Below are 12549 nucleotides of genomic sequence, written 5' to 3'. Positions count from 1 at the left end.
TTTGCCTACCAAAAACAGAATCCAGCCTCTGATCTCTCCTGATAGAAGTATGAAAGGATGAAATCTTTGAAGGCAAGGCTAGCTTAGGTTGGGTTACACTAAACTTATTCCGCTTCTGTTTGCACAGAAATGATGATGTGCCGCAATCCGCGGAGTATCGTTTTAAATATTCTTCACATTTTTATGATTTCTCATTGCAGAAAATTATATCCGCTTTTGTAAATTCCATCTCTCAGGTACATCGTATCGTTAAGGGTGCCATAGAGTCTCATATTCTTCGTTTTTTAATAAAGAATCGCGTTGGCGAAAAAACTTTTTTTGTAAGTTTCAAAAAAGCCGTTCTCGTGCGGCGAGAAATTTTAATTCGCGTAAGGTTTTTTTTCACAACCCCCCTCCCTCCCTCCTCCCTCGCCACACTGCGTTACCAACGTATTTCGTAGCATTTTATGTTGAAATTATTTTGCCGCTGTGATTATGTGGCAAAATAGTAAAGAGAATTCGCGAACATGCGATGATGTGAAAAAGAAAAAAAAAAAAAAAAAATCAGAAAACTCCCTTGCATATTGTTGTATGAAAATTTCGCTGTTTTCTCCTTCGTAGCGATTGCAGATTCGGATAAGCAGGTGATCGATAAAAAATTACGCCTGCGTGTACGTAGTTACGCTGTCATGCCGCTACGCGAAGAACCCGCAAAATAAACTCATTTATTAACCACATTAGGCAGGCGAATACGAGCCTAACCAAACATTGACTATAGTCCAACCAGTTCATTTTGAGGCCCCTGTATATATGCATACATCTGTACGTATGCGTACGAATAATATGTGTAAGGTTGCGATGCGTATGTGTACGTGTGTGTGTGTGCGTGTGTGTGTGTGTGTAGGAAGTCTGCCCAGCGTTCGCCATCTGGTCGTAACGGGGATAGCTGGGGTTTGGCTTCGCCACTAGCTGCTCGAAGGGTTAGTGAAAGTTGGAATGAAAACAGGGGTGTTTATCGGAGGGGACTAGGGCTATTAGCGATGGGATAAGTTTTTCTATTGTACTGATTTACGCGCATATAGGACGAGGTTTGCTGATCACGACGTTCGTTCTGTACGAATAACCGCGATGAAACGCCACGTTTTACCCGGGCATTGAAATTCTTCGGAGAACCTTTTACCGACAATTACGGCTTATGAATAACGATTTAGGAGATATTGTAATATCGTATGTTATAGTGTGTATTGTGATAGCGTATATGGAAATCGCATACGAATCGAAATTTTAATACCTCATCGTGTAACTGTAATTGGTAGAAGTCGAGAATGTTGAAAATCGTGTTACTGAACTAATCGGTTCTTCCAAATAATATCAAATAATACTGCGACACTAATATAATAAATTAAAAAAACATTGTGCATATGATATTGAAAGTATTTACGGTTAATAATTACAGGCAATATTTATCCTGCATTCTGGATGAAGCCATCTTTATGCACCTCTAATTACCGTTGATTATTATGACCTGAGTTATGATTTTCTCGGTATTCCATCTCGCATCTCCTTCTTTACCATCGTCGCGCTTCCCTCTAGCGATATTCTACAAATTGGATAGCTGGAAGCCCGATAAATTTCTGTGCCGTTGTATAAGTAACTTTGTTGGGAAAACTAGATGTGATAAATTCATAAATTTCCTTTTTTTGAATGCTTTGGGAAGGTTGTCAAGAAATTGTGTTGATTCGATTTGATATTACGTGTTACGTATTGACGAATAAGGAGTGTCAAGGTTATTACCGACTGAAACTAGAATCTAAAAATTGAACTTTGACAATCCCAGACCATCCACAATTTAGGTGTTCTATGTTATATGTACTGTTTTTGTAACCTCAAGAGTTAAGAGTCGTGTTTTTCCTTCACTTCAAATGTTACTATCCGTAAGTAGAAAGTAGAAATTTCTTGTCATGGTAAGCCCTTTTCGTAAAAATAATTTGGATGCCAGCATGCTTTTTCTTTGATTTGTGGTGAAAAATACCACAATGAGAGAAATTTTTAGTTCCGGCTACCGCTCAGTCCTCAACTATTTTCATTTTTTACCACAATCGAAAAATATAGTTCTAGGTAGAAAATAAAAACTAGTTTTGTAGCTGTTACCAGAAAGTCTTGTATCCGTTACTATTCTAGCTCATTACGATCACTGTTACTATATTTTCTTGCAACTGTTGCGAAAATTTAACGCTTGTGCAACAATAAATTGACGTTAAAGCCTTATTTAACTAAAAGAGCCTCTTACGAAAAGTAACACGTTTCAAATTTCTTACAAAAACTAACATGTTGTGGTTTTTACCGCAAAAACTAGCACGTTTCGATGTTCACCGTGAAAGCTAACATGTTTTATTGCAAATTAGTAAGAGTGTAATATTGCCATATATAAAAATCCAAAAATACTGATTTAGTCATCTCCAATATGATACAATAGTTGTTACAGTTTTGTTGAAATATTACGCACAGTTTAGATAAGGGCTGCTTGATATAAATATAATAAGACCAATTGATATTAATATTTATAAAAAATCCGGAACAAATTTTAAAATTCTGTAAAGAACCTATAAAAAAGCATTTATTTCTTTAAGCTCTGCATCGACAACACAATTTCGAGAATATCTGTAAATTTATTTTGACGCGAAAAAACGCACTTCTGCATCTGCATATTGACTTTCATTTCGACCACCGCACACCGCACAAATCTTCAGAAAATCCGTATCGCACTAATCGAGACGTGATAGTTTTCGTAGCTATAACTGAAACGGGCTAGTTTTCGTGATGAAAGCGAAAACATGCTACATTTTTTGAGAGGCATCGAAATACTCGAACTGATTATAAACGCAAATACGTCAATTTTGGAGAAAATATTTCGAAAACAGCTAAAGAATGACATTAAAAATTTCCTTTCTACATTCTGCGTGTTATTCGTCTCGAAATAAGTACGACAAATGTAAACCTCATCCGATAAAAGTAGCAAAATTTCATCGTTTCAGTAATCACCCAATTTCACTAAACGCAACGCGTTTAAGTATCCCGAATCTACGTTATACTAGCTCAAAACACAGATCATTCTAAATTCAGAGAGTTCATTCAGAAGTTCGACACATTTTAATTAATTTTAACAAATGAACAAGCAAAAACGTGTCAGTGTCGCCCCGACGATTCCCACTCCACAAAACGACCTCCATCAACGCGTCCAATCCTCGACTACAAATTCATTTTGCAATGTCGTGCACCGTTGGAAGTGCAGGAGGACAGTCTTCACTCCTCATCGACGGGTGACGCGTGTCGTTCCAGCGCCTCGTGCCCGACAGGATGTCACGGTTTTGTCGCACTTAGCGCCTCTGAATAGAAATGGAGCCTCGTTCCCGTGCACCGGCACTGCCCACCACTGATACAGTAAAAGGAAAGGCGTTACTTGAACAGGATCAGGGTAGAAGTGCGGCGAAAACAGAACGCCTTGTAGCCGTAGTTCATGGGAAACAACTTTTCAACTCTTCACCGTTGTGTTGATGGGATTGTTTTTTTTTTTGTTTTTTTTTTTCAACAGGAGTAGATTACTGATGTTCCGAGAATGAGAGAGAACAAGGTTCCTCTCGACCTGTTGAGAGAGGACCTGATCCGTGACAGGGGTCATGGCCGTTGGCCGATTTCCATTGTGGGGAAAATGGCGGGCCCCAATTTTATAACCATTCGCGCGAGACGCATTTACGCGAGCCCCGCAGTTTTCCAGCTCTTTATGCGGGAGTGCCCGTGACACAATGGGAACGCTCCCAATGAACTGGTTTTCATTCGGACTTCCATACATTTCTGCGCTCTATGGTCTCCGGGATCGCTGTCACTTATATATTACACCACGTCACGCATCGACTAACGCTTCTATGGAAAATCTATGACCCAGTTCCCATGCGGTACTTACGCGCTTAATCACCCGCTCAGCTCTGTTTACGCGCATCCTGTTCACCGCCTTTTCAAATTTTAGGAAAGTCATGTACACCCACTGGCTCGTTCAAACGTTCATTCTCGCACTCTCGTTTCAAGTAACTGCGAGCTTTTCGCTGGCACACTGAACAGCGAGTGATAACTTTTTGATGCCGGTATTTCGTTCTTCTGTATTTATACTCGGAATACCGTATTTCCACGAGGTGTAAACGTTTTAGCCCACACACCTAGCTTAAGTACTCCAAGACCTCAAAGAACTTTGTGAGTTGTATAAAGAGACTCTGAAAAACTTTAAACAGCTTCACCGTACTCCGAAAGACTTTGAATAATCTCACGTTACTTCATGTTGGTACATGGATCCAATGTTATATGAACCAGGAACTAGTTGTTGAGAAACGGCGAATCATTTCGAATGACTTCAAATGTCAAAGTGACCTGAGACCAATTTTAAAGTGCAGGTTAACGGTGTCGATATTTCATATTTGTCACTCCCAGTTACATCAATGTCACTATGTTAGAAATCACATGCATAGACCTTGCATCTAATGTCTGCTCTGAAATAAGGAATCATCGTAAGTTAACCTAAAGATAATCAACGTCGTTTGCAGACACTAATTGGAAGCATTTCTATAATAAAAGAAATCTGTTGAGATAATAACAACGCAACATTGCATTGGTCCGGAGTTGATATCGATTTGATGTATAAGGATTCCTCAAACTCACTTGGGTTCCCATGAAGTAGTTTTAAGTTTTTGAGACTGTAGCGGTGAAAAAGTAGCTCATTCGTAATTCAAAAGTAAAAAACAAAGGGCAGAAATTACTGTGCGAACACTGTAGTCGAGTTTTTGGATGATTGCAGAAAGTACACTTGACATAACTTCAGCTTAGCTTTAGCACACCATACACAAAGAAAAAATACCTCTGGCGAGAAGGTATATATGTAACAATGCACACCTGAGTTGAAAATTGACTGTAAAAGCGTGTAGCGTTTGATATCGATAAAGTAAAACGGCTTTCGCGGGATCCATTTTAAAAATTACCGGACGCGATTGTTCGGTAATAGCCGAAGAATCGATAAACCCCGAGGCTACGCAGCACCAACCACCGTAAACACCTCGGCTCCATTAGGATAATGAACCGATCGGTTCCCCGTTTCGCCGATGGCGTCTGTGTCTTCGTTCCTGTTGCCGTTCGAGAAGGACCAAGTTGATCAGGCGAGATCGATCGGTTCGCAGGATGCGTTGGAGAGGCGGCAATCTGCGGGGACTGCGAAGATTGAAAACAGCACTGAAAGCAGCTGAGCCTCTGTACCTTGGTACAAAACGCTCTTTCATGTTCGGCTTCCCGGCGGACAATACTCGCGCTCTTGGGGCACACACACCCTCGTCAAAGGCAGTGCGGACTCCAGGCATAGGAGACGCACCATGCACACGACCCATGTGGTGCCAGGAGGAGCGAGCACCAGTTGTTGGGCCACACTCTGGGGCCACGTGTCAGCCACGCGAGCCACGTGGGCCACGTGTATCCTCTGACGAACGAATTGTTCATTCCCTGGATGAGGAAGGCCCCGAGGAAGACGTGACAAACTACCTACACCCTCGATCATCGGCCACGTTGTAAATTATTCGAATCTTTAAGGGTTCGAGAATCGGGATTTGAAACAGGTTACACGGAGGGAAAGGATTATTTTGGTCAAGTGATGTTCGTTTGAGTAAATTTAATTCTATGGTCAAATGCGTTGAACATAATACTTGAGTAATTCAACAATATTCTTTTGTTGGACGAAATAGTTTTTGATATAGACCGAATTAAGCCTTTAGCTGCATTCGTCCTGGACCACTTTCAGCGCGCTGTGAGCGCATTTATCTATAGGTGCACATATGTTGATACGCGTAAGCGTTCGAGTCGAACGCACCCTTAGAATGATCGTGTTGGCTATCAATTTATTCAAGATAACACGGCGTAAATTCCTGGCAATAATGTGAATTTTTTATGAAGAAAATGTGTGATTGGAAGGACTAATAGTTTTTATTGAACGCACCGTAATCGTTTTGTTTCAATAATATGAAATTTTTGTATCAAAACAAATTGAGCTTGTTTTAATTCATATTCTGTTGAGTCAAGAGATCAATGGTTTAAACAGGTAATGAACTTTGTTGACATAAAAATTTTTAACATTTACTGAACATTGGACTTATTTATGTGCACAAAATGTATTCTTCGAACGATATCATTAATAATTTTCTGTTGATTTAAAATTATGTGGTATTTACCCGATATTTAACGGGCTACACCCGAAAATTTATTGGTGCATATGTAAAGTATGAATTGAACTTGTGTCACTACGGTTTGTTTATATTCCGCCAACATCAATTTCAATGATTCGAAACTTGGTAATATGATTTCTTCGTGTGTAATAGGCCTGATGACAAATTTATCTTACGGTATCGGTATCTAACTTCATAGACGACACCCCGGTTTTATAAATATCTCTGAAGCTATTTCTGTGGCGAGAGAGTTCACCACCTAGTGGCCGTTTATAGTACTATTATACCGACATTTACGATGAATATATTCTGAAGGTCCAAAAAATGCATTATTTTTTTTTCCAAAATTTATATTTTGGAGTGAAATCTGAAACTTTTGGGGTAGGATAAAAATGTCGAAAATAGTGTTTCTTGAAAGTACTTGAGGACTACCTGAAATGAATTTCATATTTAGAAACATCAGATTTTTTTTACGCAAATACACATTGAATTACTTTTGATCCGACGACAGCAAGACCTAATAATTCGAAGATAAAAGTTGTATTGAATTGAAAAACGTGTTGAAATTAATCGACGTGTTTCTCCTAAACGGTAAGGCCTGAAGGTCTGAAAATTACAGCATTTTCGAATCTTGCTCTACACTACTGTGTATACAAATTGCATGAAGATAAAAATTATGACCCTGAAAAGTTGGATGATAGTTGATGGATCAGCCCATATACGCAAAGTACTTCATTGTACGAATTAAAATGTAAACAAAATTATTTTTCAACTCTGAAATTTTTGTTCAGCTAGGGCAGCAATTTTTCTTCAATATTTTCATCATTCGATCTTCATCAGACGAACTATTGCAGTTTTAGTTATTATAAATTTTGTATCACCTGTTTGTGCATACTGTTAGATATAGAAGCCTGTATTAAGTTTTTCATTTTCCCTGTTCCATAGCTTTGGATATTGTTGAAATTTATCCCAACAGTGAAATTTTTTTGAACCTTACAAAATGAATCTCACTTCTATAAGTATCGAGTAATATCATAGTTTCAATCAAACGGACAATGAGACGTAATGTTTTGCTCTGTAAAAATGCACATTTTTTTTGAAAAACCATCTTGATACAGGTAGTTGTAAGTATCATCGATTCGCGAATATGAAATTTTCAAAAGATTCGTTTATTAAGAATTCTAATATCATGTAATCGTTTACAAGAACATCGGATTGAAAAGGGCGTCATTTTACAAACGAGTGAATTCAAAAAGGGCCCGCATCTCTCGAGCGAGGTAAAAATAGGCCCTTGTGAAAACGAGACTCTACCGGGGACTCTGAATGTGTGTAAAAGAGGATGAGGAGGGCCATTAGCTGTTTGAGCGTAGTCCGCTGGAGTACCTAATACGCTTTGACAAACAACTTGAAAGTAACTTTTGCCCGGTTGTCAGAGAGAGGTGCAATGCCGGGACAATCGCTTTGATTGTATAAATCCCGTCAGAGTGGTTCGTCGACAGCAGAAAGAGAGAGAGAGAAAGAGAGCGAAAGAGAGAGAGAGAGAGAGAGAAAGAGATAGAGAGAGATGCCTGTATAGTTGTTGCACAGGGCTCAACTTGGACGGCATATGGGTTGCTGCTACCGGAACATATAATGCACCACCTCGACTTACACTTTGAGGACCTCTCAACGCCCTGAATAGACCCAGAGCACATCAATGACCCCTATGATCTAGTCATGGATACGCCGTTTGAACAACTCCGCTATCACATGTTCCCTGCTTCACGTTTTGGACAAGGCCTTGCTTCTGTCGCTGGATTAACCAGTTCGCCATAAACACTTTCGACTAGCGCACCGTGAACCTATTGTATGTTGGTATGAATCCGTTCTGATCTTTAAAGGGGTATGATCACCTTTTCACGTTATCATTTTTGAGTTATAAAATTTGAGTAGTGTAGCGGGTAGTGTAATCAAAAGATTGAGAAGGATTATACTGTTGATGCATACTAACTTTGTCTTCGTTTTAAGTTTTGAAATTTTGAAAAAGTGTATGTAATTGTTTAACGTTGCGCTCATTATAATTGGAAAGTTTTTCAAGAGTACGTTTCATACGATAATTTTAAAACTGGTACCATTTTGATTAAATTTAGGGCACATTTTATTCTAATACGTATGTTTTGTAAGACCCAAACTTAGTGAATTTTTGAAATTAAAGTCGTTCGACAAAATTCGATAACATTACAAAAAATTTTACGGAAAAAAGGAAGCGGTAGAATTTTTAGTTTTAATGACAACTACTAGGGTGCAGTTGGGTAAAATATTTACGGTTTCTCGTTTCCAATAATTGACAGAGGCGATATAATGACGTGAAAGTTTCAGGCTAATCGGGAATTCTGTTACCTGCTGAAGTTATCGTAACTAGTAACTAATATGGACAGTTATTTAAATTTGGAAGCTTAAGCTAAATGTAAAATTAGCATCTTTAAACCATTTCATCGCTGGTTGTTTGCGAACCTTCCCGTATCAATAGTAGCCATCAAAATATAACTTAAAAATCATGCATGAAGGGTGACCACCCCTTGTAAAATCGTACAAACAGTACGATTTTGGCATTTAAAAAACTCAAGATTGAGTGATCGAAAAATAAAATGTACTCGGGGTCTTTCATTCTGGCTGTTCGAGGTATTCAGTGGAGAAGTCAGAAGGTGTGCGGCCATATGCCGGTAAGTTTATTACGTCAAGGTTTAACCGCCACTTAAACGTCCCAGATCAGGTTGCAAGGGGCGAATGAATCGGCTCAATTCCAAGCCGCGCAACTACAGGGGTTGCGCAAAATCGACTCGGGGTAAATTGTCTCAGCCACGATACGACGGAGTCCGCAAAATAGTATATTGTGTACCAAGGGCGTAAAGCGGGCTTTTTTAAACCGAATACTGCGACCTCGCAAAGCTAAAAAGCCCGCTTAGCCCTTTTTGTTCACAATTTTAATCACATTATAGATGCATAAGCATATCTTATCAATAGTTGATATTGATAATTTTCTTGAAAATATTGAAAAATATTTTAGCGAGTGTTTTAAATGTTTTTTTTTTTTTTATTTATCCTCCGTAGCCGGTCTAAAACGGTTACTTGATCCCGCTTGATGGGTAAAAAAACGTGAAAATCGTGCACTGCGACCAAATTTCCTTTTGCGACTGACTCCTCGATTCTGTCGATAACACAGGTATCTTCCAACCCAATGCGAGCGATCTTACGCTCTTCTGCGTCGAGTTTTTTATGCCCAATACACTGGGACACGTAAGTCGCGTCTGTGGCGAATCGTATTACCTGCTTACTCGTAATAGCGCTGTAGGTGCCAGAGGTCGAAGTTGAGTTAGGTGAAAAGTTTTACGATCGCGCAGCTCGTAGCCGCGCATACTATGAGGATTGGATAACCTCTTGAGGAGGATAAAGTGCGCCGAAGACGAGAGCCGATCGACGGGCTGCTGTTCCGAGGTGCAACTCCACGCCTGTATTCATCGCTCGTGATTTTCTTCGCTCTATAAATACGCTACACTTTCTGCATTCAAAATCCACAAAGCACCAACGAAAACGATCTTTAAAGGTCAAAAATCCTCTCGGGGATCTTAGTGACCGACGAAGTGCCAATGTTATAGGAAAAGTAGAACGAAGAAAAAAAAAAAAAACTTAAAGAAGAAAAAGTAAAAGCACCATTTCAAAAATTCACCCTCAATAACGCATTGAAACAATGAAATAAATGAAAAATAAAATAAAACTCACTTTGCTCCTTGACCAGACAACAATGGCTTTTGGTAGTTTCGGATCGTTTATTCTCTAAAACAAAAGGAAAATATCGAAATTAAAATAAATAAAAGAAAATTCTGAATCGGACCGAAATGTGGTTTTAAGGTGGATGAAAATGTGTGGGTAAATGATGAACAGAATTAATAAACTTTTAACAACTTCTTTCAATTGTCAACTAATTTATGACGCGATACGTTCGAGTCGGTCATTATATTTCGTCTCAAGGTCGGATTTTTACCGTGTAACCTAAATCTACATGTTAAGTGATTTGCTTTTTGGGGGTTCAAACTTGTAAGCGACCTGACTGAATTGTTTTGTTAGTACTGGGAAATGGTGAGCCGAATTTCAATTTTACCAATCCATCTGCCGTTGAACAACTGCTTCTGAATATTCTGAAATGCTGCGTAAATGTACTGTGTAATTTATCAAGTGAGCGTGAACTGAATGCGGGAAACGATAGATATTGAAATAAACTGTTTCTGAAGTTTATATTTTAGACTGAAAAGAAGCTTGTCTTATTTTCTCAAATCCCAACATGTCAAATAACATAAATTTTGAGCTTTAGGTATCGAAAAATAGCGACGAAAGAAAAAAAAAAAAAAGAACAATGATTTGTAAATGACGAATCGCATATTTCAGATAAAAATTAGCAGATAAAATTTTCACATCTTCAATCAAGCCTCTTCGAGTCATTGTTTACCTTTAAGAAGTTAAGATTTTCTTCGTGACTTGACTCTCTGCGTAAAGAAAACGACGTCAAGTTCGGTTTAGTTTACACGCACGTGCGATTAACGTATTCGAGTGTAACCGCTGATAAGATTACTGGTTTAGTTCCAGTTTCACACGATTTCGATTGAAAGAAATTGTGATCACAATCAACTAGCAGAATTCATGAACTCGTTCGTAAATTTTGTGTAAAACTTTCCATCTTTTTTCTTTCAATTTGCGCGTAAAACGTTATACACGAAAAAAATTCAACGAAATTTTTGGACTCGACGTCACCGCTATATTTGCATATTGCGCGAATCGCATTTTTGTCGATAAGATATATTGCGCTTTTATAAGCACTGCTCGGCTTTGCTTCGCTTTGACCTTCTCTGCGGCAAATCAGAAAAATTTACCACACGAGCTTTTTCACTGCCGTCGTTAAACTTTAGCAGCTCCAGAATCTTATCTTCCAGCTACAAGATTCTGTTTACAAACACAGAGTGAAAAGTTCAGGCGAATGGTCAAGGTCTCGGTGGCGAACCGTGAACTGATTAAATCCGACGAAATGTTCGGTTTTTGATTCGCGAATAAAATATTCCGTAAATTTTTATATTCGAAAAACATAAAAACCACAGAGAGAAAGTAGGTTTGATTGAAATTTACTTAGATAATTCTCTCACGCGATATAATTATCGTCATCGGTGAAAATTTCTCGTATTTCAACGGTTTCGTCGATGGTGCAAAAAAATTATTTTGAGGTACTGTAAAAAATTGATACCAGGGTGAGACAATTTCTAAGAATAAAGGTCGTAGTCGGAGTGGCCAAACGATGATATCTATGATTTTTCGCCACATCAAGTCGGCTGAATGACAGACTGACTCGATTGCCAGTTCGCTTGGGTTTCACAGTTCAACAATTTATAATTGCCGAATATAAGTCTTGGTTATCTCCCGCCCACGGAACGATACGGGAGTAATCAGAAATTTATTGGATTTTTTCAGCACAGATAAACAGAATTTATACTTCTTAAAGTAATTCCCCATCGAGGATTATCAGAAATTTAAAAATCTTGCATCATCAAATTTTATATTCCGTTACGTTTTTAAATTCAGTATTTAGAGAATTGAAATACAACAAATCTATGAAACTTACGGGAAAATTGCCGTATTCAAAATTATCATTTTACCGTCAGTGATTTTTTACACAGCATTCTTCCACAATAATTGAACTTCTCGAATGTACCAACGATTTTTTTGGAATTCAACGATTAATCTCATTTGATTGGCTAGAAGAAAAAAGATAAAAAGAAACGTAGTTGTCAAAATATACATTTAATAGTTCTTCGAGGTACTGAAATTACGTTAGTGTTTGTTGTCTGTCCTTTAAAAACCAATGAGTAATAATAAATCGAATAGTAGCAAGGTCAGTTAGCCGGCTAATAATTTTTTTTTTTTCGTCGTATCTTGAAATAACGAGATTATAAGGTGATTAAATTTTTTTACGAATAACGTGTTTTTGGAACTTCTAAGGATTAAAAAGAATTCGAAACCCTGAAACGTTCATTCAACGATGATTATACAAAGATTTAACGTTATTCACGACTCAGCCAGAATAATTACGATTATTATTAATTAACACGTGACTAATTCAGAAATGAACCACTCCACAATAAATGCACCAAGATCGTAGAATGGAAGAAAGTTTCTAAAAACTAGGCAAAAGTTCACATGCCACATCGGTTATAGAGCGACGTACCTCTGTTCTCCGAAAAATTTCTACTTTGCCATGATGTTATTCTCATTGTTCAAACGCAGTTTAGTTCCCATC

The 12549-nt window shown here is 38.2% G+C and overlaps 1 protein-coding gene across 2 annotated transcripts in view; it reads right to left on the bottom strand.

Moving 5' to 3' along the window:
• The window catches only part of Lim3 (Lim3 homeobox protein), a 113577-nt gene that overhangs the window by 61511 nt on the left and 39517 nt on the right, over positions 1 to 12549 (bottom strand). For both annotated transcript variants that reach the window (XM_069133344.1, XM_046610754.2), the window contains one exon: positions 9990 to 10043. In XM_069133344.1, coding sequence (XP_068989445.1) covers positions 9990 to 10043 — 54 coding nt within the window. The remainder of the gene's footprint in view (positions 1 to 9989; positions 10044 to 12549) is intronic.

Source organism: Neodiprion pinetum, chromosome 2 (genome assembly GCF_021155775.2).
Source record: "Neodiprion pinetum isolate iyNeoPine1 chromosome 2, iyNeoPine1.2, whole genome shotgun sequence".
In the NCBI taxonomy this organism is placed as follows: Eukaryota; Metazoa; Arthropoda; class Insecta; order Hymenoptera; family Diprionidae; genus Neodiprion; species Neodiprion pinetum.
Note: the sequence above shows the minus strand (reverse complement) of the source record. Positions and strands in the feature narration are given on the sequence as shown.